Source organism: Giraffa tippelskirchi, chromosome 7 (genome assembly GCF_054371585.1).
Source record: "Giraffa tippelskirchi isolate mGirTip1 chromosome 7, T2T-mGirTip1v1.2.pri, whole genome shotgun sequence".
Taxonomy (NCBI): Eukaryota; Metazoa; Chordata; class Mammalia; order Artiodactyla; family Giraffidae; genus Giraffa; species Giraffa tippelskirchi.
In genome coordinates, this window is record NC_137281.1 from 21,638,458 (window position 1) to 21,661,738 (window position 23,281).

Below are 23,281 nucleotides of genomic sequence, written 5' to 3' on the forward strand. Positions count from 1 at the left end.
TACCACACACCCAGTCCTGTCAGTGGTTCCTGTTTCCCTTCTTGTACAGTTCAGAGGAATGTTTTTATCCACTATTTTGTAAATGCAAGTTTTTTAGTAGCTCTAGAAACATTTTTAAAAATGAAGGACTCCCACCTCATCCCATTTTTTTAAGTGTAAATGCTTTTTTTTAAAGAGGTGAAGTCATTTGCTGGTTGTTTATTTTTTGGTACAAACAGAAAATAGTGGGATATTGAATACAGGAGGCCTTGATTGTCTTGGGTGCCAGCTTAACATTCCACAGATGGGGGGTAGCTTTTATATCCTATGATACAAAAGCATACTAAATGGCAATTTGGAGTCAGTTGTGCATTTAATGTCTTAAACACTTTAAATTGTTTCTCTTCGCATATTGTTTTGGTAGAATTATTTCCTACAGCAAAACACTTCTTGATCTTGGCTTTCCTGGTCAGAATTTTGTGCACTCTATAACATCTTTGGTCATGGTAGTCCAGTTTTCCTATAACTTAGGTAATGTGCTGTGAATGATTGACAGTTTAAGTATGTAGTGTATATGATATTAAATTGTGAATCAGTGTGACTTATGATGTAATAGCATATCAATATTTGAGGATATTGATACTTTATATCCTGTTAAGGAAAATGTGCTCTAAATTTTAAGCTGGAAAGTCACTGGAATAACTGTTAAGAATCACAACTATGTGATTTTTTAGATTTTTGGTATGTATGTGAAGAATTGTATACAAATTGAAATATCTTTGTAGTGATCCTCAAAACAACCAATAAAATCTCAATTATGAAAGAAAAAACAATAACAACATTCAAAAAACAAAGATCATGGTATCTTGTCTCATCACTCCATGGCAAATAGATAGGGAAACAATGGAAACAGTGGCAGACTTTATTTCCTTCAGCTCCAAAATTACTGCAGATGGTGACTGCAGCCACAAAATTAAAATTTTTGTAATGCTTGCTCCTTGGAAGAAAAGCTATGACAAACCTAGACAACTTATTAAAAAGCAGAGACATTATTTTGATGACAAACGTCCATATAGTCAAAACTATGGTTATTCTAGTAGTCATGTAGGGAACTGAGAGTTGGACCATAAAGAAGGCTGAACGCTGAAGAATCGATCCTTTTGAACTGTGGTGTTGCAGAAGCCTCTTGAGAGTCCCTTGGACTGCAAGGAGATCCAACCAGTCCATTCTAAAGGAAATCAATCCTGAATATTCATTAGAAGGACTGATGCTGAAGCTCCGATATGTTGGCCACCTGATATAAAGAGCTGACTCATTAGAAAAGACCCTGATGTTGGGAAGGATTGAAGGCAGGAGGAGAAGGGGACAACAGAGGACAAGATGGTTGGATGGCATCACTGACTCAATGGACATGAGTTTGAGCAAGCTCTGGGAGTTGGTGAAGGACAGGGAAGCCTGGTGTGCTGCAGTCCATGGGGTCGCAAAGAGTTGGACAGGACTGAGCGATTGAACAGCAACAACAACAACAGGATGGACTGGTTTGATCTCCTCACAATCCAGGGGACTCTCAAGAGTCTTCTCCAACACCACAGTTCAAAAGCATCAATTCTTCAGCACTCAACCTTCTTTATGGTCCACATCTCATATCCATACATGACTACTGGAAAAACCATAGCTCTGATTATACAGACTTTGGTCGGCAAAGTAGTATCTCTGCTTTTTAATATGTTGTCTAGCTTTGTCATAGCTTTTCTTCCAAGGGGCAAGCATCTTTAAATTTCATGGCTGCAGTCACCATCTGCAGTGATTTTTGGAGCCCAAGAAAATAAAATCTGTCACAGTTTCCATTGTTTCCCCATCTATTTGCCACTAAGTGATGGGGCCAGATGCCATGATCTTAGCTTTTTGAATGTTGAGTTTTAAGCCAGCTTTTTCACTTTCCTTTTTCACCTTCATCAAGAGGCTTTTTAGTTCCTCTTCACCTTCTGCCATAAGGGTGGTGTCACAAGGATGTAATTAAGGTTAAATGAGGTCATAAGTGTGGGGCCCTGATCTGATAGGATTAGTGTCCTGATAAGAAACACCAGAGAGCTTACTCTCTCTCCCTGCATATACACAGAAGAGTTCATATGGGCACATAACAATATGGCAGCTGCAAGCCAAGGAAAGAGGCCTCTGTATGAAACCTATCCTTGCCACCCCCATGTTCTTGGACTTTCAGTCTCCAGAACCAGGAGAAATAAATTTCTGTTCTTTGAGCCACTCAGTCTATGGTATTTGCTATGGCAGCCTGAATAGGCTAATGTATTCAGATATATTTAGAACAATCTAGATGGCATTAAAAAATATCCTGTGCACTACAGGCAAAGAACAAACAAACAAATAAACACCAGGGGTAACTTTTCAGCCACAGTATGTACTGGAGCAAAAGAAAATATTCTGCCATTGAACAAAGTCCCAAACAGACCACAGTTTAAAAAATAAAAAACCAACAAAAACCCAAAGCACTATTAAAGTAAAAATTACTTGGGAGAAAAAATTTCCATCCTATGAGCAATTTGAAATAAAAACTTCAGAATCATAATAGTGACTCTACTATAATTTTCTGTAATAAAACATCTATTATAACATATATGGCAATACAATAAAAGTCCTATTGTTCCAGAAACTGTATTATAACTGAAACAGGATAATTATAGAAATACTTGCGTGAGAATTGCATGTTCAACAGAACCATTGAAAATCATTGTTCTCAGACTGAAAATAAGTCTTCCGGGTACAGAAGAACTCTTCAGTGAGATCTGAAATGGAAGACAAGGTGGATTTTTTTTTTAAAAATCTTTTATAGCAGCATAACCTTCCAAAGCCTCCTCAGGGCCATCTGTAACATGTCTCCAAGGGCCCATCCAGCTCTGAGTTCCACACTTTATTTGGAATACTAAAATCTAATAGTAGATTTTGAAGTAGGGCATCTCTATATTCTTTCAACAAACAGATTTTAGGGTGAATCTCAGTTCTATCGAGTTCATTTTGTAAATTCTAACTTAGAATTTGTAGCTGTTTAGAACAGCTGACCCCTGGAACTTTCTGCAGAAATCTAAACGTATGTTGAAGGCATTGCTGGTTCTGCCACTCCCCCTGCTTGTGGTTTACAGAGCACTTTTCCACTCTGTTCCTCGTGTAGTCTTCATAGTAATCCCAGGTTGTTGAGAGTGGGGGTCTCAACCTGAGGAAATTGAGAGTACCTGGATGGAAGCAGGGCAGGGAGATCTGACCGGAAACTTAAAATATTTGCACTGTAAACACACTCCTTTTACTTAGCTTGTCTATTTATTTGATGTGGCTTTGGGGAAACTGGCAAAAATGACAAAGGAGTTGGGGGTCAGAGGGCCTGGAAGTCATCTCTTGTCACCACTACTGATTTCTAAAATTCCACGCCAGGGAACTTGGCACTTGAGAGGCTGGAGACCTGGAGAAAATTCACACAGCAATGATGGTGGCTGTGGGACTAAGGGAGTGTTTCACAAGGAAATAATAATAATAATCATGACAATGAAGATAACACACACTCAACACCATGGCAAATATGTAGAGTGGTACTAAGTGATGACTAAAGGGACATGATAACCATCTACAAATATTTGAAGGATGTAAACACTAAGGAAGAAGATGAATTAATTATTTAGAAGAACAATGAGGAAGCCCAGGAGGAGCTCATTACCAGTCCCAAAGCCACCTCATTCCTCAACAATCCTTTTGGAATTAAGCTCTCCCAAGACTAAAAGCAGACAGCCAGATGTCCCCCCGCACACAACAACCTCAACACAAGGCATGGCTGAGAATGGTATTTTTTTTTTCTCTCTCTCTTTTAAAAAATCTTTCTTTTTTAATTATCTGGTTGCACCGGGTTTTAGTTGCTGCATGAGAACCCTTAGTTGCAGCATGTGGGATCTAGTTCCCCGACCAGGGGTAGCATTCAGGCTCCCTGCATTGGAAGTGAGGGGCCTTAGCCATTGGGCCACCAGGGAAGTCCCTGAGAATGGTATTTTTATCATGCTTGCAGGTACCCATGTGCCTATTTGGATAATAATCATCATAGCTGGCATTTGCTGACTACTTGGTATTATGGAGTCAATTGTGTCATCCCAAAATATATGTGAAAGTTTTGACCTCTCGTACTTTTGAATATGACCTTATTCGGAAATAGGGTCTTTGCAGTTGTAATCAAGTTAAGATGATGTCATTAGGGTGAGCCCTTACTCCAATGAGATGGCAACTCACTCCAATATTCTTGCCTGGAAAATCCCATGGTCAGAGGAGCCTAGCGGGCTGCAGACCACTGGGTCACAAAGAGTTGGACACGACTGAGTGAGTGAGCACACACGTTACTCCAATATGACTGGTGTCGTATAATAAGAGGGAAATTTGGACACACACAGGCACAAGGGAGAGCGTCATGTGACAAAAAAGGTAGAGATGCAGCTGCAAGCCATGGAATGCCGCGGATTGGTGGCCACCACTAGAGGCTAGCTAGAAGGGTCGAGGAAGGGTCCTCCGATATGGGTTTTAGAGAGAGCACTGCCTGCCAACTCTTTGGACTTCTTTTTTAAAAAAACCATTCACTTTTATGAATAAACATGTTAAGTTCACATATAGTCTAAGAAAAGCTTTTCACAATCCATCATATGATCCTCAATCAAAATTCAGGTTACAAGAATTCAGAAACATTCTTTTTCTTCTGTTATAATGATCTGAGAATTGTGATTTCTATGGTTTACATATTTAATAAACAAAGATGTACATTATTGTTAGGCAATAAATTTCTCCTTTGAGCCACCCAGTTTGTGGTACTTTGTTATGGGGCCCTAGCAAACGAATACACCTGGTATATGCCAAAAAGTGTGCTGAACACTTCACAGGTGAAGGTGAATGCAACCTTGGCAGAAGGACTGGGAGATGAGGAGACTTCCTTTGCCTCCAGGGCTAAAGACTCAGAGGTTCTTAGGAAAGGTGCCCTGGACACAGCATGTACCTCTCGACCCAAAACCTTGGCTCAGTGAGTTCAGTTCAGTTCAGTTCAGTCGCTCACTCGTGTCCGACTCTTTGCAACCCCATGAACCGCAGCACACTAGGCCTCCCTGTCCATCACCAACTCCTTGAGTCCACCCAAATCCATGTCCATTGAGTCCGTGATGCCAACCAGCCATCTCATCCTCTGCCATCCCCTTCTCCTCCTGCCCTCAATCTTTCCCAGCATCAGGGTCTTTTCCATGAGTCAGCTCTTCACATCAGGTGGCCAAAGTATTGGAATTTCAGCTTCAACATCAGTCCTTCCAATGAACACTCAGGACTGATCTCCTTTAGGATGGACTGGTTGGATCTCCTTCCAGTCCAAGGGACTCTCAAGAGTCTTCTCCAACACCACAGTTCAAAAGCATCAATTCTTTGGCACTCAGCTTTCTTTATAGTCCAACTCACACATCCATACGTGATCACTGGAAAAATCATAGCCTTGAGTAGACAGACCTTTGTTGGCAAAGTAATGTCTCTGCTTTTTAATATGCTGTCTAGGTTGGTCATAACTTTCCTTCCAAGGAGTAAAGTAAAGTAAAGTAAAGTAGCTCAGTCGTGTCCGACTCTTTGTGACCCCATGGACTGTAGCCTACCAGGCTCCTCTGTCCATGGGATTTTCCAGGCAAGAGTACTGGAATGGGTTACCATTTCCTTCTCCAGGGGATCTTCCCGCCCAGGGATCAAACCCGGGTTTCCAGCATTTCAGACAGACGCTTTACCATCTGAGCCACCAGGGAAGCCCTCCAAGGAGTAAGCGTCTTTTAATTTCATGGCTGCAGTCACCATCTGCAGTGATTTTGGAGCCCAGAAAAATAAAGTCAGCCACTGTTTCCACTGTTTCCCCATCTATCTGCCATGAAGTGATGGGACCAGATGCCATGATCTTAGTTTTCTGAATGTTGAGCTTTAAGCCAACTTTTTCACTCCCCTCTTTCACTTTCATCAAGAGGCTCTTTAGTTCTTCTTCACTTTCTGCCATAAGGGTGGTGTCATCTGCATATCTGAGGTTATTGATATTTCTCCCGGCAATCTTTATTCCAGCTTGTGCTTCCTCCAGCCCAGCGTTTCTCATGATGTACTCTGTATATAAGTTAAATAAGCAGGGTGACAGTATGCAGCCTTGACGTACTCCTTTTCCTATTTGAACCAGTCTGTTGTTCCATGTCCAATTCTAACTGTTGCTTCCTGACATGCATACAGTTTTCTCAAGAGGCAGGTCAGGTGGTCTGGTATTCCTATCTCTTTCAGAATTTTCCACAGTTTATTGTGATCCACACAGTCAAAGGCTTTGGCATAGTCAGTAAACCTTGGCTCAGTGAGAACCTTGGGATAAATGATTGTCTTCAAGGCTAGATCAAGATTCCCAGGAATCCCTAATCACCAGACAGACTATGGTGTCCTTAGTGAAAGTGTTATTCACTCAATCATGTCTGACTCTTTGTGATCCCATGGACTGTAACCCACCAGGCTCCTCTGTCCATGGAATTCTCCAGGCAAGAAAACTGGATTGGGCTGCCATTCCCTTCTCCAGGGTATCTTTCCAACCCAGGGATTGAACTCAAGTTCCCTGCATTGCAAGCAGACTCTTTACTGTCTGAGCCACCAGGGACACCCAAGGAGGTAACTTAAAATAAAGAACATGATTTAATTTTCAAAGTGACATCTGGTTTATATGTATGCTGTTATTAAGAGATTGCAGGGGTTTACGTATGTGTGGATTATCCAGCCCTGGGTCTCGGTGGGTTTATCCTGAAAGAGTCGTGTAGTTGGGAGTTCCTCACTCATCCTCTCAAAAAAGGGGAGGATGGGGTTGCTGGCCTCAGGGGATCCCACTTGAATTTTGTCTCTGGCAGGCTCTTTGAACACAACCTAGCATCCTGGGACCATCAGGAAGAGGGTGCATTGTGAAGGCTGGGATAGAATTGCATTTCTCACGACTCTGGGCATATGATGCTCACACTGGGGAATTTGGACGTTCATTTTCATAACTTATGATGTAATCAAGAATATTCTAGATCCCTACACATTACCTCCTTTGATCTTCAGAACAATCCTATGAGACAGGCACTATTATTACTATCATTGCCCAAATGAGGAAATGAGGCACAGAGAAGTTGAATAACTCTCCCAAGATCATCCAGCCAGACCTTAAGATCATAAGCATTATGAAAGCACTAAATGGATGCTGGGCCAGTGGAGAGTCACCACACCATGATGGAGACCCCGCTGTGCTCCTCATTCTTTGGACCCACTTTGCAGGAGGCTCAGCTGCCATCATGAGACTGTGGTATGGTATGTTACATTTATGAGCTTTGGTGTGTGCATTTTATGACTTTATTCATATCAGAACGAAGGCCCGAAGTTGCTGATGGGTTGAATGTTTGCAGGACTTCTTATAGCTAACCTTCGCTAGAGGGTCCCACCCTTTAAGTTTCTTTCTCTTCCAGCATTTTCCTCCCACCCAGTCCTTTCCTCCCCATCTCTCAGGGAGTCAGAGGGCCCAGTTCCTTAATGTGCCACCAGAGGGAGCTGGCCTGCGGACAAACAGGAGAATCTTATTCAGGCCCAAGCCTGGAGACATCCCAGGGAGTTGGGATGTCTATTCTTTACCTCGGTTAATTTTCACTTTCAGTTTTGGAATGTCACCCAAACTCATAAAGCTCCTTTTCAGGAACAAATGGAGTTATTTCAGGGTAACTTATTTGTGACAGGGGAATTCTGGTTAATGCTATAGGCCTTTTCTCACATTAGGGACAGGGTGGAAACAGAAGTAACAAAATGATGATAAAGAATACAAAGTTTCAGTTAACTACTTAACATATATAAATACTAGAGATCTACTATACAGAATAGTATCTGTAGCTAACAATACTGCATTGTACACCGAAGTGTGCTAAGAGGGTAGATCTTATGGTAAATATTCTTACCACATCCCCACACACAAAAGATAGTAATAATAAAGGAGGTGGAAGGAAACACCCAGAGGTGATGTATATACTTATGGCCTTGATGGTGGTGATGATTTCACGGGTATAAATTCATCCCTAAACGCATCAACTTTTGCAGACATCAAATATGTACAGCTTCTTGTATGTAAATCATACTTCAGTAAAGTGAAATATCTATCTATATGTCTATAGCTCACACACAAACACACCCAAAGGACTTTACCATTTGGAAAAAAATTTTTTAAAAATTGTCTGGTAGTGTGAAAGAGGCTAACTCTCTGGGTGCCCACAGCACTCAGGAAGGCAAGCTAGAGGGCCGGTTACAAGCAAGAGCTTTGAGCCAGGTGGACCCAAGACGGAGTCTGGACCCTGACACTCCCTACCTTGGTGGCCTTGGGTAGACCACCCTCTCTGAGCCTCGGTGCCTCCCTTCTCCTGTCTGTAATATGGCAATGGGAATCAGGCCTACGCTGCAGGATTGAGGGAGATAGCCCATGGAAAGCCCCCAGAAGACTTTTTCAGCTTTGAGATGGCTCCAGGCCAGCCCTTGAATGTGGGGGTTGGAGGAGATGGGTAGAAGGCTCCTCCACGTGCCGCTCTAAAGTATCCCCTGGCCCTTCTCTTACCTGCCTCCCTCACGCCTTTGCACCCTCCCAGAAGACTCCCCGACCTCAGCTTTTCCCTGGAAGCTGGACCTCCTCTTTCCTTGGAACCCCAGGAGCAAAGGGGGCGCAAGATCTTTTCAAACCCCCAGACCCAGAGGCCGCCGGTGTCCGCACTGCAGCCGGCTGACGTTTGACTCTGCCAGGTCACTCACCGAATATTAACTCAGCCCCTCGCCGAGGCCGCGGTGTTCCCAGGGGTGGGGGAGTGCCTCGGTCCTGAGTGAAAGCCCAAAGCTAGAGAGGGCCTCCCAGGAGGCCCCGGGGCTTGAGCAAGAACTAAAGGAACTCTGACCTAGTAGGGGTGTGAGCGGGTGAAGGGCAGGGCTGCGCGCGGCCTCGGGGCCCCAGCGATCCCGCTCCAGGCGCCCCATTCCGGCAGGCGCTCGCAGAGCGGAGCCGGGGCCGGGAGCGCAGCGGCGAGGGCGGCGGCGGCGCTACCGGTGGGCGGCGCCCCGGAAGGCCCCGCGCGGACGAGCCGGAAGGCGGGAGGGTGGGGCCTGCGCGCCGCGCGGGGAGGCCTGGTGTCCCAGCGCCTGCCGGCCTGTGACCTCGCGGCGCCGCCTCCGCAGGTAAAGGGCCGCGAGCCGCCGCCGGAGCCAAGGGGGCGCCCGGAGCAGCGCCAGCGCAGACGGTCTTAGTCCATTTATTTTCCTTATGGAGAAACGGGGGAACGAAGGGATGTGTGTGCTGTCACCGCCCGCAGGAACTCTTGTGGGTGCGTGCGCGGGTGCGCGCGTGTCGCTTCTCGCAGGAACCGGGGTGCGCGTGTGGCGGGTGTTATATCCGCAGGGTGGGGCACTCCTGGCCTTGCACTCTGGGGAGAGAATTTGGACGCCAGATTAGAGATGATGAGGAAAGGATGTTCGTGATTTGGGGGCGGGGAGATTAGCCTTGTGGGGACTGATAGCTTCTTTGTCCTTTTTTTTTTTTGCCCGCACTGTGGGGCATGTGGGATCTTAGTTCCCCGACCGAGGATCAAGCCTGTGTCCCTTGCATTGGGAGCGGGGAGTCTTAACCACTGGGCAGCCAGGAAAGTCCCTCTTTATCCTTTTTGTTTGTTTGTTTAAAGAAATAGGAATATTTTGAGAGGGTGTTGCTCATGGGCCAAGTGGGTAAATAAGGTATGCTCCTGTAGGACCCTGCTCAGCTCTGGCCTGGATTGCTGCAGAAGGCAGAGCCCATGTGGCTTGTACTTTTGATTTTTCAGGAGAATTAGAAATCTGAGGTGTATGTGAAATCTCTTGATTTTAAAATTCTAGCAACTATTTTATTTTATTTGTTTATTTGGTCTCAATGCATGTGGGATCCTAGCTCCCCCACCAGGGATCCAACCCTCATCTCCTGCACTGGAAAGTGAAGTCTTAACCACTGGACTGCCAGAAAGTGAAAGTGTCTCAGTGGTTGACTCTTCCCACCCCATGGACTATACAGTCCATGGAATTCTCCAGGCCAGAATACTGGAGTGGGTAGCTGTTCCCTTCTCCAGGGGATCTTCTCAACCCAGGGATCAAACCCAGGTCTCCCACATGGCAGGCATATTCTTTACCAGCTGAGCCAGCAGGGAAGCCCGAGACTGCCAGGGAAGTCCTTAATCCATTTTTTAAAAGTCTAATCTGACTGTATTTGCTGATGGGATCCAATGTCTGTACTGGGGCATAGAGAGGTGGAAAGACATGGTTTATAGGAGCCAGTGGGCACACTGGAGCTTTATAATAAAGTCCACCAGAGAAGTAAAAAGTACTGAGGATTGCAGGTGAACAACATCACTGAGTCTTAAGAGGCCCTGCTTTTTTAATTTTTAAAAAGCTTTGTTCATGGAGATCTGTGTTAGCTCTACAGCCTTCCTCTCCTCATCTCTCACAATCTGGTCCATCTCAGAAAGCCAGGCTGCAGTCCCAGGGCCAGGCTCATCTCCCTCTCCCCCAGATCCCTACTGTAATCAGCAGACCAGCCTGGGTGCTTGCAAGAAACCAGGGCTTCACGTTGGCATGTGCCTTCCCTGTGGCTGGCAGATGGACTTTCTGTGACCCGAGTCTGTTTTGTGGACAAATCTGATTCTGAAATAGGTGAGATATGGTTGTGGAGGGGGGCACCCTCCCACCCCATTGAGGTCTGTTCCAACAGAGTGCTGCTGCCTCCTCCTTCTTCACCCACTTCTCGGCCACTTACTGACTAAGGCAGCTGGAGTGGGAGAAGGAAAAACGGGACTGGCTTCCTTCCTCAATTGGGCAAGCCTGGAGAGGTTGGGAGGCTGAGCTTTTTAGCAGGGGCTCAGGAGATGGTGCTGCAGACTTTTCTTCCGCAACAAGAATCTATTGATGCTCCAGCTTCTAAAATGATTCTTAGAAGGAACTTAAACCAGCTGTCTCTTGGATGGAGGCAGCCAAGGAACTTAAACCAGCGGTCTCTTGGATGGAAGCAGCCACAATGCCACTGGTCTACTCATGGTGTGGATCCATTGAACCCAGCAGGAGCTGGGCCACTTCTCCTCCCCTCCCACACACCATGACACCTGCTGGCCCACTAGTCATACACCGCTCTAGACTTGTACCTTGTGCTGGCTCAACTGGGCTAAGTGGAGGTTAAAAGTGGTGTTTGCACAATGATGCCTCATTAGTCCCTGTGGGTTTTGACTTAAAGTCATTCAGAGCAGGCTGGAAGCTGGTTTTGGTTGTTTTTTTTTTTTTAATAGACCATAGAGGGTGAAGTGGGTATATATCTCCAGCTTCTTTTACATATTTTTCTTGCTGTGCAGAAACTGTTTGGAGAATACAGATCTATAATTCTGCAGAAAACCTGGCATATGGGCAGAATGCGCTGGCCTGGAAACCAGCCTTGCAGATCAAGCATGGCAAGGCTCAGGGTCTTCATGCCTCTGGGAATGCAAGGGACTCTCCCAGGACCTGAGCTTCATCTCCCTTTTTTCTGCAAAACTGACAGATAAAAAGCTAGATGTAAACCAGAGCTAAGCTAGAAGGTGATTAAGTATGTTACAGGACAATTTTTAGCTTTTAAAAGGTTTTATCATGAGATTAATTCCTTTGGTTATCTTAATAGGTATCTGAAATTAAACATTTTGTTTCAATAGCTTTACAAGCCCATGGCTATTGGGTAAATCAGGTTATTTCCTTCCTCCTCCCATTTCTAAGTGCAATTCCTTTGCTGTTATAATGCTATAATGTTATCTTGACATTTGTGGCTGGAAAATTTTTGACTTCTGGAAGGGTGGAAGGGGGCTGTCTTGCAGGTAGGAGGGGATTGGGGCATGTGCCATGCCTATACGTGGTCACTGCTGGTGAGCAGAAGGGCCTGGAAGCCAGGAGGCATTTTAGCAGCTCCAGGACACCTGGCAGCCAGAGCAAGGACAAGCACACTTGAATTTTCCTCTAGTCCCTTGGGCAGCCCTGCAGGGCTACCCCTCCACTGCCTCTCACACTCCTGGTAAATGGACACATCTGGAGCATGCCTCTTGCATTCTGAATTCGAGGACTGAGTAGTAGATATCAGACATCTTAAGTCATTCTGTCATAGAGTCTTGCTGTCCAAAAGTGAGGGCAGAATTTTAGCTGGGGACTTGTGAATACAGAATCTCACCCTGCCTATATGGGTAGTATTTAACAAGGTCTTCAATGACTCCTATGTGCTGGTGGAGAATCACTGATATCAAGAATATCAAAAGGAGAACTTCCCTGATGGTCCAGTGGTTAAGAATCTGAGTTTCCTCCCAAAGCAGGGAGCTACAGGTTCAATCCCTGGTTGGGAATCTAAGATCTCCCATGCCACATAGCATGGGCAAAAAATAAAAAGAATATCAAAAAGAAAAAGAGGGGAAGTTTTCAGGACCTGGAGTAGAGGATCCCTCTTACCTCCCCCGGGACTACAAAGAAGTTCTGATTGGTGTTATGGGAGATCCACAAAATTTGCTCTAAAGGCTCAAGGTTCTCTCTCAGAATTGGGAGGATAATTTTGCATTAGGGTAATTCTGGATTTTCCTTGGGTTTTAGAAAACTCATTTATCCAAAAGATATTGAACAATAGGGTCTGCTCCAAACTTCCATAATCAAGTTCCTTGTAAATGTCTGTGTCTCTCAGCCTTGATTGAAAAGGGAGGTGTTGGTGAGAGAGGAAGGTACCCACCCAAGCCTTGGGTCCAGCCAAAGCTGGAAAAAGAAGCACTGCTCATTGCCATTTTGATTTTACTTCCTGTCCTACCAGGTGGCCCATCAGTGCCAAGATTCTCCATTCCCACCAACCCTGCCTACCCTACCTTCACCCTTGCCCCTGCCTGTTTTTTTCCTGCTAGTGTGGCAAACAGTTTCCTGACCCCAGAGAATTTTTCTAAAGGTCATTGTTCCAAAGTCTGTCCATCCATCTGTCATCTGTTCATCCATATGGAATTCTTTGATTTCTTTTATTCTCTGGTCATTTCATCTTACCATATCATCCTGCCCCTGCCTTTAATATCCTATGGGTAGAACTGGTTTGACTCTGAGTGGTGCTTGTTGAGCCATTGGTATATGTTAGGAAGAGAATGTTCATTTAGAACCATCATGTCTGAGAGTCTGCAGTCTCACTCCAGGTGAGACTTTGCATCCTTTCTGCTTACACCCTGTAGGAATCCAGCCTGTAGGTGGTTTATCTTCATCTTACAGGTGAGAAACCTCCCACTCTGCTGGGTCATCCCGTGGCTACAAGGCTGTGTGGTTACAGAGTCCGTGCTTCCCCCTTCTCTGGCTTGGCAGGAGCTGAGATGCCCTGTCACACAGAAGTAGACCCAGGGCTGGGACTTGTGCACTTGGCCCGGCTTTGTGCCTGGGGATTGCCTGGGCTAGCTGAAGGGCCCTGACACAAGAGAGCTCAGAATTGCATCACTCGTGATGAACTGGTGGAGCACGTGGGCAGAGGTGTTCCTTAATCTGTCATAAAGCAGAAGTTAGAGTACAGAGAAGGCCTTTCACCCACTTTGCTGATCCTGTCTACTTAATAACTGAATGCTGCCCTGCTTTCTGTTTGGCAAAGGACTTGCCACATGATTGGGGGTGCTGTTTATCCTGCACACAGAAGCGATCCTGTTCTCTACCAAAAATGGGGAACCTTCCTTAAAACTTTAGGAAGAGTAACATTTGGGTGGAAAGGCCCTTCACTCATTGCAACTGTCCTTTGGAACCCTTACCCCGAGGTCTGCCGCGATGCCCGTTGCGGTGGAGGACATCATGAAGTTGCTGTGCTCCATCTCCGAGGAGAGGAAGATGAAGGCGGCCGTCAAGCACTCCGGGAGGGGCGCCCTAGTCACTGGGGCCGTGGCCTTCGTTGGTGGCTTGGTGGGCGGTCCACCAGGACTAGCCGTTGGTAAGTGCAGATGCCTCACAGGGACAGTGCAGTTGTTGGGAAAAGGACTTTGAAACCACAGAGACATCGTAAAAGCCTCTGTCCTGTGTGAGAAGTTTGTCGAGTTGAGGTCACTTCTGTGAAGTGATCTTTGGGCACATAATCAGTCCTGTTAACAACACCAGCTTCTGTGTGAATGTCTCAGAAGTGCAGGGCTCTCTCAAATGGCATCTGTGTCATAATGGCCCGGAGGACACCTTTCTCTTAGAATGTGTCTTAGAGCCAGAGGATTTCACAGTGTCCCAGGTTTTGGACAGTCTTCCTCCCCGCATCACTGTTACACATCCAGAGAAGAAGCTGAGATTTGCTGAGCACCTGCTGAGGGGTGATGCTGTAGAGCCACTGAACATGAACTCATTCACAGTGCTTCCCGAGTCTGAAAGCAAGCAGTCCAGCTCAGGGAAAGCAACAAGCTAGCTCCTAGAGTGGGTCATCATCCCTGCCGCTTCTTTTACCACCTGCTTCTATTTGGGAACTTGTTTCTGGCAGTAAATGAAAGTTTGGCTGATCTTCCCATCTTTCTTTGTAGCTAGAATGAAGCTGCTCCCTTTGGATCAGGAGCAGAAAGAATTCCTATGTGGTCTGAACTGTGGGTTGGGGGTGTTGTCAAAGAGCTGGCTGCTATCCAGCCCTGACCTGTGGAGGGGCCAGATAAGATCTCCCTCAAGGTGTGTCAGATGGACCCTGCAGAACAGGGCTAGGTCTGCTTCCCTGGGCTTAGCAAATATTTACTGAATGCCTCCTTTGTGCTGGGTAGCTTGTGCTGGGGGTGCAGGGCCTAAGAAAGTTCACAGGCTGGTGGAAACCCTTTCTATGTGGCTTATAGTCTTCACATGAATACAAGCTAGAGAGATGACTGCTTTTCTTCTGAGGTTGGCTTCTGTGTCCCAGCTCACCAGAAAGGCTTCCAGCTCTCCTCTTCCCTCCTGTAGCAGGATTGACATTCGAGGACATTGTATCAAGCTGAGGCCACACTGAGGAGAAAAAATCAGCTTGTGGGTGACCCTAGACCTTCCATCTATACATTTCCATTTCCAAACTCTGTGAGTTAGTGAGTCCTGACTTCAGCTTCTTGCCATCTGGGAAGTATTCCCATGGGGGAGGAGACGAGACCATTGCCATCTTCCTCACTGACATCCTTTATCTTTGTCCCACCCCATCTGATGTGCTCAGACAGGGCTAGCTGGGGTCATTTATCACATAGCTGTGCCCAGCTGCCATTCTGGGAGCACACATGTTATTCAGATTGAGCAGGACCTGGTAGAGGACAAGCTGTCCGCAGAGGGAACCCCGGGGATTGGCTACTTGCAGCCCCTAGGTCATGCGCAGGAGCATCATTTTACCCAGAAAACAAAGGGATTTTTCTCTTCTCCAAAGAGTTGGTAATTTCCTGGTCGATATTTCCTGGCGAATTCTTGCATTAAGTGCTGCTCTAAATCAAATATTGATGTTCTCATAAAGGTTTAGTGCACATGAGTGCAACTCTTGTCAGCTCTAAGCATTTCACTGGTGTCATGGGAAAAGTTCACTAAAGCGTGTAAGTGACTGACCCTCCCTCCCTGGAATGCTCCTTCCTTTCAGTATGGGGGGACGTCTGTCCAGGGCAGTGTTCAGCCTCCAAGACATAAGGCTGGCCAGGTTCCTGCATCTTAGGAGGTGTGCGCTACCAAGTGCTTCCACATTTGGTTTCCTAAAATGTTGTAAGATTTGCTTACTGATGGCTGAGTCCAGCCTGAAAATGGGATCTCTCTGGCTCAGGCTGTGTTCTTTTAGATAAACTTTTTATTTTGGAATACTATTAGATTTACAGAGAAGTTGCAAAGATAATGCCAAGAATTTCCCTGTATGTCTCGCCCGGTTTCAGTTCCCCTAATGTTCACATCTTATATTGCCACGGCACACTTGTCAAAACTAATAAGACACCCACCCTAACGTTACTCGTAACTATTCCTCAGGCTATATTTGGATTTTATCCGTTTCCGCATCCAAGGTCGTTTTCTGCCCCAGATCTAGCTCAAGACAATACATTGCACTTAATCCTCATGTCTCCTTAGTCTCTCCAGTTTTATTTTCTGTTTTCCACTCTTTATTTTTCCCCCATGTAGGCCATTACAGAGTATTGAGTAGTGTTCCCTGTGCTATACAGTAGTAGGTCCTTATTAGTTATCTATTTTATATAGAGTAAGGTGTCTATGTCAATCCCAGTCTTCCAGTTTATCCCTCTCCTTATCCTCTGGTAACCATAAGTTTCTTTCCTATTTCTGTAGTAGAAAACCTCTATAACTCTATTTCTGTTTTGTAGATAAGTTCTTTTGTACCTTTTTTTTTTTTTTAGATTCCACATATAAGCGATACCATACAGTATTTGTCTTTCTCTTTCTGACTGACTTCACTCAGTATGACAATCTCTAGGTCCATCCATGTTGCCGCAGATGGCATTGTTTTGTTCTTTCCTATGGCTGAGTAATATTCCATTGTATAAATGTCCCTCATCTTCTTTATCCATTCTTCTGTTGATGGGCATTTAGATTGCTTCCATGTCCTGGCTATTGTAAATAGTGCTGCAGTGAATGTGGAGGTGCATGTATCTTTTCAAATTATGGTTTTCTTCAGGTATATACCCAGGAGTGGGATTGCTGGATCATATGGTAACTCTATTTTTAGTTTTTTAAGGAACATCCATGCTGTTCTCCATAGTGACTATTTGGCACAGTAGTAACTCGCATCTCAGTGACACAAGAGATGCGAGTTCAATCCCTGGGTCGGGAAGATGCCCTGGAGAAGGAAATGACAACCTACTCCAGTATTCTTGCCTGGAAAATCCCACAAACAGAGGAGCCTGGTGGGCTACAGTCCATGGGGTCTCAAAGAATCGGACATGACTGAGCATAGCACACAGCACATCGGGGCTGTGCGTTTACATTCCTACCAACAGTGTAGGGTTCCCTTTCCTCTACATCCTCTCCAGCATTGCTTGTTTGTAGATGTTTTGATGATGGGCATTCTGACCAATCTGAGGTGATAGCTCTTTGTAGTTTTGATTTTGCATTTCTCTAATAATCTGTGATATTGAGCATTTTTTCATGTACTTTTTAACCATCTGTGTATCTTCTTTGGATAAATGCCTATTTGGATCTCCCATCCATTTTTTGATTGGGTTGTTTTGTTTTGTTTTTTATAATGAGCTACATGAGCTGTTGGTATATATTGGAGGCTAATCCCTTGTCGGTTGCTTTCTCCCATTCTGAGGGTGTCCCCAGTCTTGTTTTCTGCTGCTTTGATACTTTTGAGGAATACTGGTCAGGTATTTTGGAGACCTCCTCTCAGTCTGGGTTTCCCTGATGTCCTTCTCATGAGTAGACTGCGGGTCTTTGGAAAGAACACTGTGGCACTTCTCGTCACGCATTCCAGGGACACACGACACCCACAGGACCTCCTTGAGATGCTCACCTTGATCACCTGGCTAACGTCATGTCCGTCAGTTTTCTCCATTGCAGAGTTACTATTTCCCCTTTCCTACCCTTCTCTTTTGAAGCAAGTCACCAAGTCCAGCCAGTCTGCATTTTTTCAGTATCTGATTGCCAATATTTAAAACTTGTAAGACTTTTAAAAGATATACACCTGGTATTCCATGTGGCAGCAGTTGGCTGGCATGGGGTAGCCACCTCCTGTAGACACCTCCTGTAGGTGTCTACACACACCTAGCTCTCCAGGTCACCACAGTTCCACCCAGCCCACTTCACTCCTGTCAGTTACCTGCCTGGGCCCTGTAGACACTTGAGTTTGAGACCTTTTCCCTAGGACATCTTCCTGTAGCAGGCTGTACCTGACCTGCTTAAATAGAACTTTCCATTGAACTTGGGACTCTTCTGGTCCCAGGATAGCATGCTTTAACTTTGATAATAATAAATTTACATATAAAAGTGTGCCCTTCTGGGGTAGCAGAAAAAGAAATAGTTGAACACATTAAATGTGTTATTTATCCTCATACAACTTTGGAAGGGTTGTATGAAAAACATTGCTTCAAGAGAAAATACCTTGTCATCTGCCACTGTCCCCAGGGTCCTTGAACCATGTGATTCCACTAGAAATTTCAAAGCTCAGGGCTCAGGCACGTGTTAGCCACCCAGTGGAGGAAACTCAGCCTCACCACTGAGATGGTTCTCCCTGAAAATGCATTTGCTTCTCAGCCCTCTCCTTTGAGATGAGAGAGATTTTTAAGGAAGCATGGAAACCTTCAGCCCATGAAGAGGATTAGTTAGCATAGCTCTCAGGGGGCGAGATGCTTCATGTTGCACCGTGAGCACAGAGCTTAGGAGAGGGCATGTGTGAGTGTCAATTACCTGAGCCAAATGGATCAAAAACCACGTGAACCTTTGCCCTCCACCCTGCTGGTGGAGCAGACATGAAGCTGAGCCCGTCCTGACCCGCTCATGAATGTGCTCACTCGTCATGACGGTGGACGTGCGCTCAGCGAGAACCTGTGGCCATCATTTATGAATAAGGCCAACTAATTGAGTCCTTCCTGTTTTCTAGGGGGGGCCGTCGGGGGTCTCTTAGGTGCATGGATGACGAGTGGACAGTTTAAGCCAGTTCCTCAGATCATAATGGAGCTACCGCCTGCTGAGCAGCAGAAGCTCTTTAATGAAGCCACTGCCATCATCAGGCACCTGGAGTGGACGGACGCCGTGCAGCTGACCATGCTGGTCATGGGCAGTGAGGCCCTGCAGAAGCAACTGCTGGCGATGCTGGCCAACTACGTGACCAGGGAGCTGCGGGCGGAAGTGCAGTACGACGACTAGGCCTCTGCCCTGGGAAGTGGGGTCCATTTGGATGACTCCCCCGACTCATGGGAGGTGACCGGGGAGCTATGGGAAGCCCACATCCTCAGAATGTTACCTAAACTGTGGCAGCACCTCCTGCTGAAGAGGCCGCTGCTGTCTAGGTCATGTTGTGGAAATTATTGGAGAAGATACCGAGCTTTATGGCCGTGTGCACCTGTGTGCCCTGACAGCCTTTGAGGGGGGAGCTGGTGAATAGCAAAGCTGTGCCTGCTGCTCTGTGGTGGCAGTTTTTTGGATCCACACTTGCTCACACAGAAGCCAGAAGAAGATCGTCACGTTTAGTCTCTCATCTCATCACAAGAAGATGACGCCTGTCCAGGCACCCATTTCAGAGCCAGCGCCCCCACCCCCCGCCTCTTGGGGCCTGGGGGGCTGGCCCCTGTTGGAATCATGTTTACCTCTTGATTATCCATTCACCACCCAGTGACTTCTTTGTGGCCTCAGGGAGGGGGCAGTCAGCCTGCTGAGTGAAGCCAAGAATGCCGATGGTACTCAGTCCCTCCCCCACTAGCTGCCAGGCTGGGTTCTCACCCTCCTGGGGCGGGGCTTGCTTTCCCCATCTGAACAGTCACGGTAGTTCTTGTGTTCTGCTTTTTAAATTAAATATTTTCAGTAAAAGTATTTCTCTTTCTGAAGTGGTAGGATCATAAACTTACCTAGACCCAGGAAACGTCTGCCTCCTAAATTTCCCTAATACTGTTTTTGCTTTGCTTTCAGACCCACAACTTGACTGTCATCAAATTATAGTAAATGTTTTCTGAATAGTCCTTTTCTCCACCTATTTTGTGTAAAGCGTCTCTAAGATTCAAGGTCATGTGCTTGGAACACAAAGGAAGAGAACGGATTTGTGGCTTTAAAGAGTGAACGAAAGCTCTGGATTCCTGGGCCCAACCCTGACCCTCCAGGCTGCTGTGGTTCCCTGTGCTGCCAGCGTGTGCACACTGCCCGGGCCCTCCTGGCAACCACTGGGCATCCCTTAGGTCTCTCCAGGGAGCTGGAAGGAAGCTTCACTGGCCTCCCTGGGGTACAGCGGAGGCACTCGTGTGGAGCAGAGATAGTATCCCATGTCTTCTTGTGGGTAAAGAAAACTTCAGGGCAAATTTGAACCCATGGTGATTAAGGAAGGATCAGGCTTTTATCTCAGAAAAGTTGCTCTTTATCTGGCCTCATCTAGCACTCATCAGGTGCCCTTCACAGGTCAAATGCCTGGGGTTGATGAGGCCACTTGGTCATTTGCCCTGCTTGGGTTGAGGAGGGAGCAGGGCAGGGTCCTTTTAGATGATTCTCCTGACTCATAGAAGGTGACTGGGGAGTTTGGGGGGGCCACACCCACTCATTACTTGTGTTGGGTCCTACTCTGTCAGGCTCAGGGGACACAGGTGGTCCCAGCTCAAAGGTCCTACACCAGTGTCCACTGGATCCCTCCCCTGGCCTGCCTGCCTTAACCCTTGGGAAAGCCACTCTGGGGAGATGGCCTGATTCCCAACCAGATAGGTGTCAGATGAAGCAGGCCTTACAGAATGAAGTCACTGGCCTAGCCAGGTCCTGGGTGACTTGTGGTGGACTCTGGGCCCAAGAGGAGTGCAGACCTTGAGTCTCATCTCTCCCAGGAGCTGAAAGCACTTTCCTTGCTTTCCTTTCACGCTCTCCTCACAGTAACTGTGGCTTAGTATTTCTTCATCTTCTTTGAAAATTTTTGACTTATTTATTTTTGAAAATTAGAAGATACCAGAAGGTATAAATGGAAAATGAAGGCATCCTCCTACGCTGACTGCTGCTCCAGCCCCTTTCCAGATGCAGCCACTGTACCAATTTCTTCTGTATTCCCGTTTTTAGATAGTCTTTTGTTTGTCAGTGTTTATTGCTGAAAACATAAAAAAATCCAGAAAAGTACAATGAAATAAAAACCATTCAATTATCACCACCCCCAAAAAACCCACTGTTAACACATTTGGCATACTTTGTGCAAACTTTTTAATGGTATGTATGTTTCTAACCTATTTGCCTCTTTACTGTTTAGACCCTTTGAACACTTTTACCAATTAACATTAGATAATAGTTGTGATGTAATTTGAACTCCCTTGTGAACATGTGTAATGGCTTTATAATATTCCATTGCACTAAACCATATACCAGCTATTGTGTCTTTTATAGGTCTTTACTATTATAGTGCTAACATTTTAATGAACACTTTTGTGTTAATATTCTGTTCATATTTTAGATTGTGATAGTCTGTAGGATAGATTCCTCAATGTGAAATTGTTACATTTAAAAGTATGTAATATTTTTTACAGTGGGTGGATAGCATCACTGACTCAATGGACATGAATTTGAGCAAACTCCAGAAGATAGTAAAGGACAGGGAAGTCTGGTGTACTGCAATCCATGGGGGTCTCAGAGAGCCGGACACAACTTAGCAACTGAACAACAACAAGCAATATCTTTAAGGCTGTTGTTATATTCAGTCAAAATTCTTTCAGAGAGGCAGTAGCAATAGTTTGTTCTTCCAACAGCAAGTTTTGGGGATGCACATCTTGTCACATCCTCACCAGGAAATAGAATGACAGTGTCTTAGAGCTTTATTAATTTGATGGGTGATTACTGACATCTTGGTTTGATTCATTTATCTTTGGATTATGAGTGAGGTGGACAAGGTTGGGGTGAGCCCCTGGGGGCTACCTGCCCAGGTAGTGCTGAGAGCTCCAGGACCCTGGGGTCCAGGCCTAGCAGAGGGTGAGGGGGCCCCAGTGTGAGCAGACAGCCGGCTGGGGCAGTGGCTGGCCAGGCGGTGGCCAGGAAACAGCAGGAGAGTGCCAGCAGGGTAAGGAGGCAGCTGAGGAGGAAGCCTTGGTGCGGGACCCAGTAATTATAAAAAGAAACCATCTGCTCTGGGCTGGTTATTAACCTGCTCTGAGTGTTGCTGTGACAGTGCCGGGCAAGATTTTTCTCAGGCAGATGGTATATTTTTAGCTAGAATGAACTTTTTTATTTATTTATTTTTATTTTTGAGATGTCTGGCTTGGAAGTAAACACTAGGGTGTGTTGCAATGCTGGAGGCTGGGAGGACTGGCGCGCAGGGTGTGGAGGAAGGGTCCTCTCCGCATTACTTATTGAGAGGCGCCATCTAGTGGGCAAACAGGCACATCCTTTCTCCTCTTCCCTCAGCCGGGCCTGCAGAGCCTTCTCTGAGTCTCCAGCCAGGCCAGGATATGGCTCCACAAGGATGCTGTTTTATGAGTTCCCCTTGGGACGCGGCTGTGGCCTTCCTGAGGTTTTAATAAGCCGTGAGCAGAACATCAACCATGTCTCCTGCAACCTTTTTGCATATAAACCAGAATGTCTCTCAATCCCAATCAACATATGGCAATTAAGCAATGCCAGGATTCATCTAAACCACACAGGGAAAAGGGACTGATGTGTTTTCAGCTTGTTGGGAGGAGATAAATGACTTTATTAGCCGGAGGTGGCTTCTCAGACCATTATGATAACAGCGGGTCAGGAGTCAAAGCTTGGGCCTGGCTCCCTGCATCTCAGGCTCAGGCAGCTATGGTACCACAAATGCTGGCAAGTGGAGGAAGTTGAGAGTGTTTTTCTAAACTGTTGAGGTGGTGGCTATTTCTTTAATTTTTGTGGGTTTTCAGGGGAGGACTTTACTCTGTCTCATTTGAATTAAACAAATACAAGGATAATATCTAGGAGATATCTATTACATGCCAATTAATTAGTAAAAGTGATGCAAATAATCAAAGCCAGAATGGGCAGGACTCTGGGTAAACAATGTATGTACCTACATACATACATACACTCCACCAGAGAAAATACACAGTGATGCAGTCTTTGGGGAGAGTGATTTGAAGGAAAAAAGTCACAGGTATCATAAAACTATATATACTTTCCAGCCCACAAATTTCACTTCAGGGAAAACATTACAATAAAATAGTTCAAATGGCAAAAAGATAAATTCATAGCAGTGCTGTTTATGATAGCAGGAAAAAAAGGAAAATAATCCCAATGTTGAACAACAGGGAAATATTTAAACTGTACATGGGCAATATGATGGGATTGTTCAGTCGCTAAATCATGGCCGACTCTTTTCAACCACATGGACTATAGTGTGCTGGGCTCCTCTGTTCTTTACTATCTCCCAGAGTTTGCTCAAATTCATGTCCATTGAGTTGATGATGCCATCCAACCTTCTCATCCTCTGTCATCCCCTTCTCCTCCTGCCCTCAATCTTTCCCAGCATCAGGGTCTTTTCCAATGAGTTAGCTCTTTGCATCAGGTGGCCAAAGTATTGGAGCTTCAGCTTCTGCCTCTGTCCTTCCAGTGAATATTTAGAATTGATTTCCTTTATGGTTGACTGATTTGACCTCCTTGAAGTCCA

The 23,281-nt window shown here is 45.7% G+C and overlaps 1 protein-coding gene across 14 annotated transcripts; it reads left to right on the forward strand.

Moving 5' to 3' along the window:
- The first annotated feature begins 9,149 nt into the window (after positions 1–9,149).
- Positions 9,150–19,664, forward strand: C7H19orf12 (chromosome 7 C19orf12 homolog). 14 transcript variants are annotated; one of them, XM_081512487.1, is made up of 5 exons: positions 9,150–9,380; positions 10,592–10,731; positions 13,281–13,317; positions 13,845–14,014; positions 18,590–19,664. In XM_081512487.1, the coding sequence occupies exons 4-5, from the start codon at positions 13,855–13,857 to the stop codon at positions 18,853–18,855; spliced, it is 426 nt and encodes a 141-aa protein (XP_081368613.1). In that variant the 5' UTR covers positions 9,150–9,380; positions 10,592–10,731; positions 13,281–13,317; positions 13,845–13,854; the 3' UTR covers positions 18,856–19,664. The 14 variants fall into 14 exon arrangements, with proteins under 14 accessions (XP_081368613.1, XP_081368608.1, XP_081368604.1 ...); XM_081512482.1 differs by lacking the exon at positions 13,281–13,317 and having other exon boundaries at positions 10,544–10,731; XM_081512478.1 differs by lacking the exon at positions 13,281–13,317.
- Positions 19,665–23,281: the final 3,617 nt, after the last annotated feature.

Excerpts from the sequence above, each read along its gene's own strand:
- C7H19orf12 (XM_081512474.1), top strand. The coding sequence starts at position 9,320 with ATGGAGAAACGGGGGAACGAAGGGATGTGTGTGCTGTCACCGCCCGCA. Across the intron at positions 9,381-13,280 it reads GCCCGCAGGAACTCTTGTGG|GAATCCAGCCTGTAGGTGGT; the intron begins GTGCGTGCGCGG and ends TACACCCTGTAG. Across the intron at positions 14,015-18,589 it reads TCCACCAGGACTAGCCGTTG|GGGGGGCCGTCGGGGGTCTC; the intron begins GTAAGTGCAGAT and ends CCTGTTTTCTAG.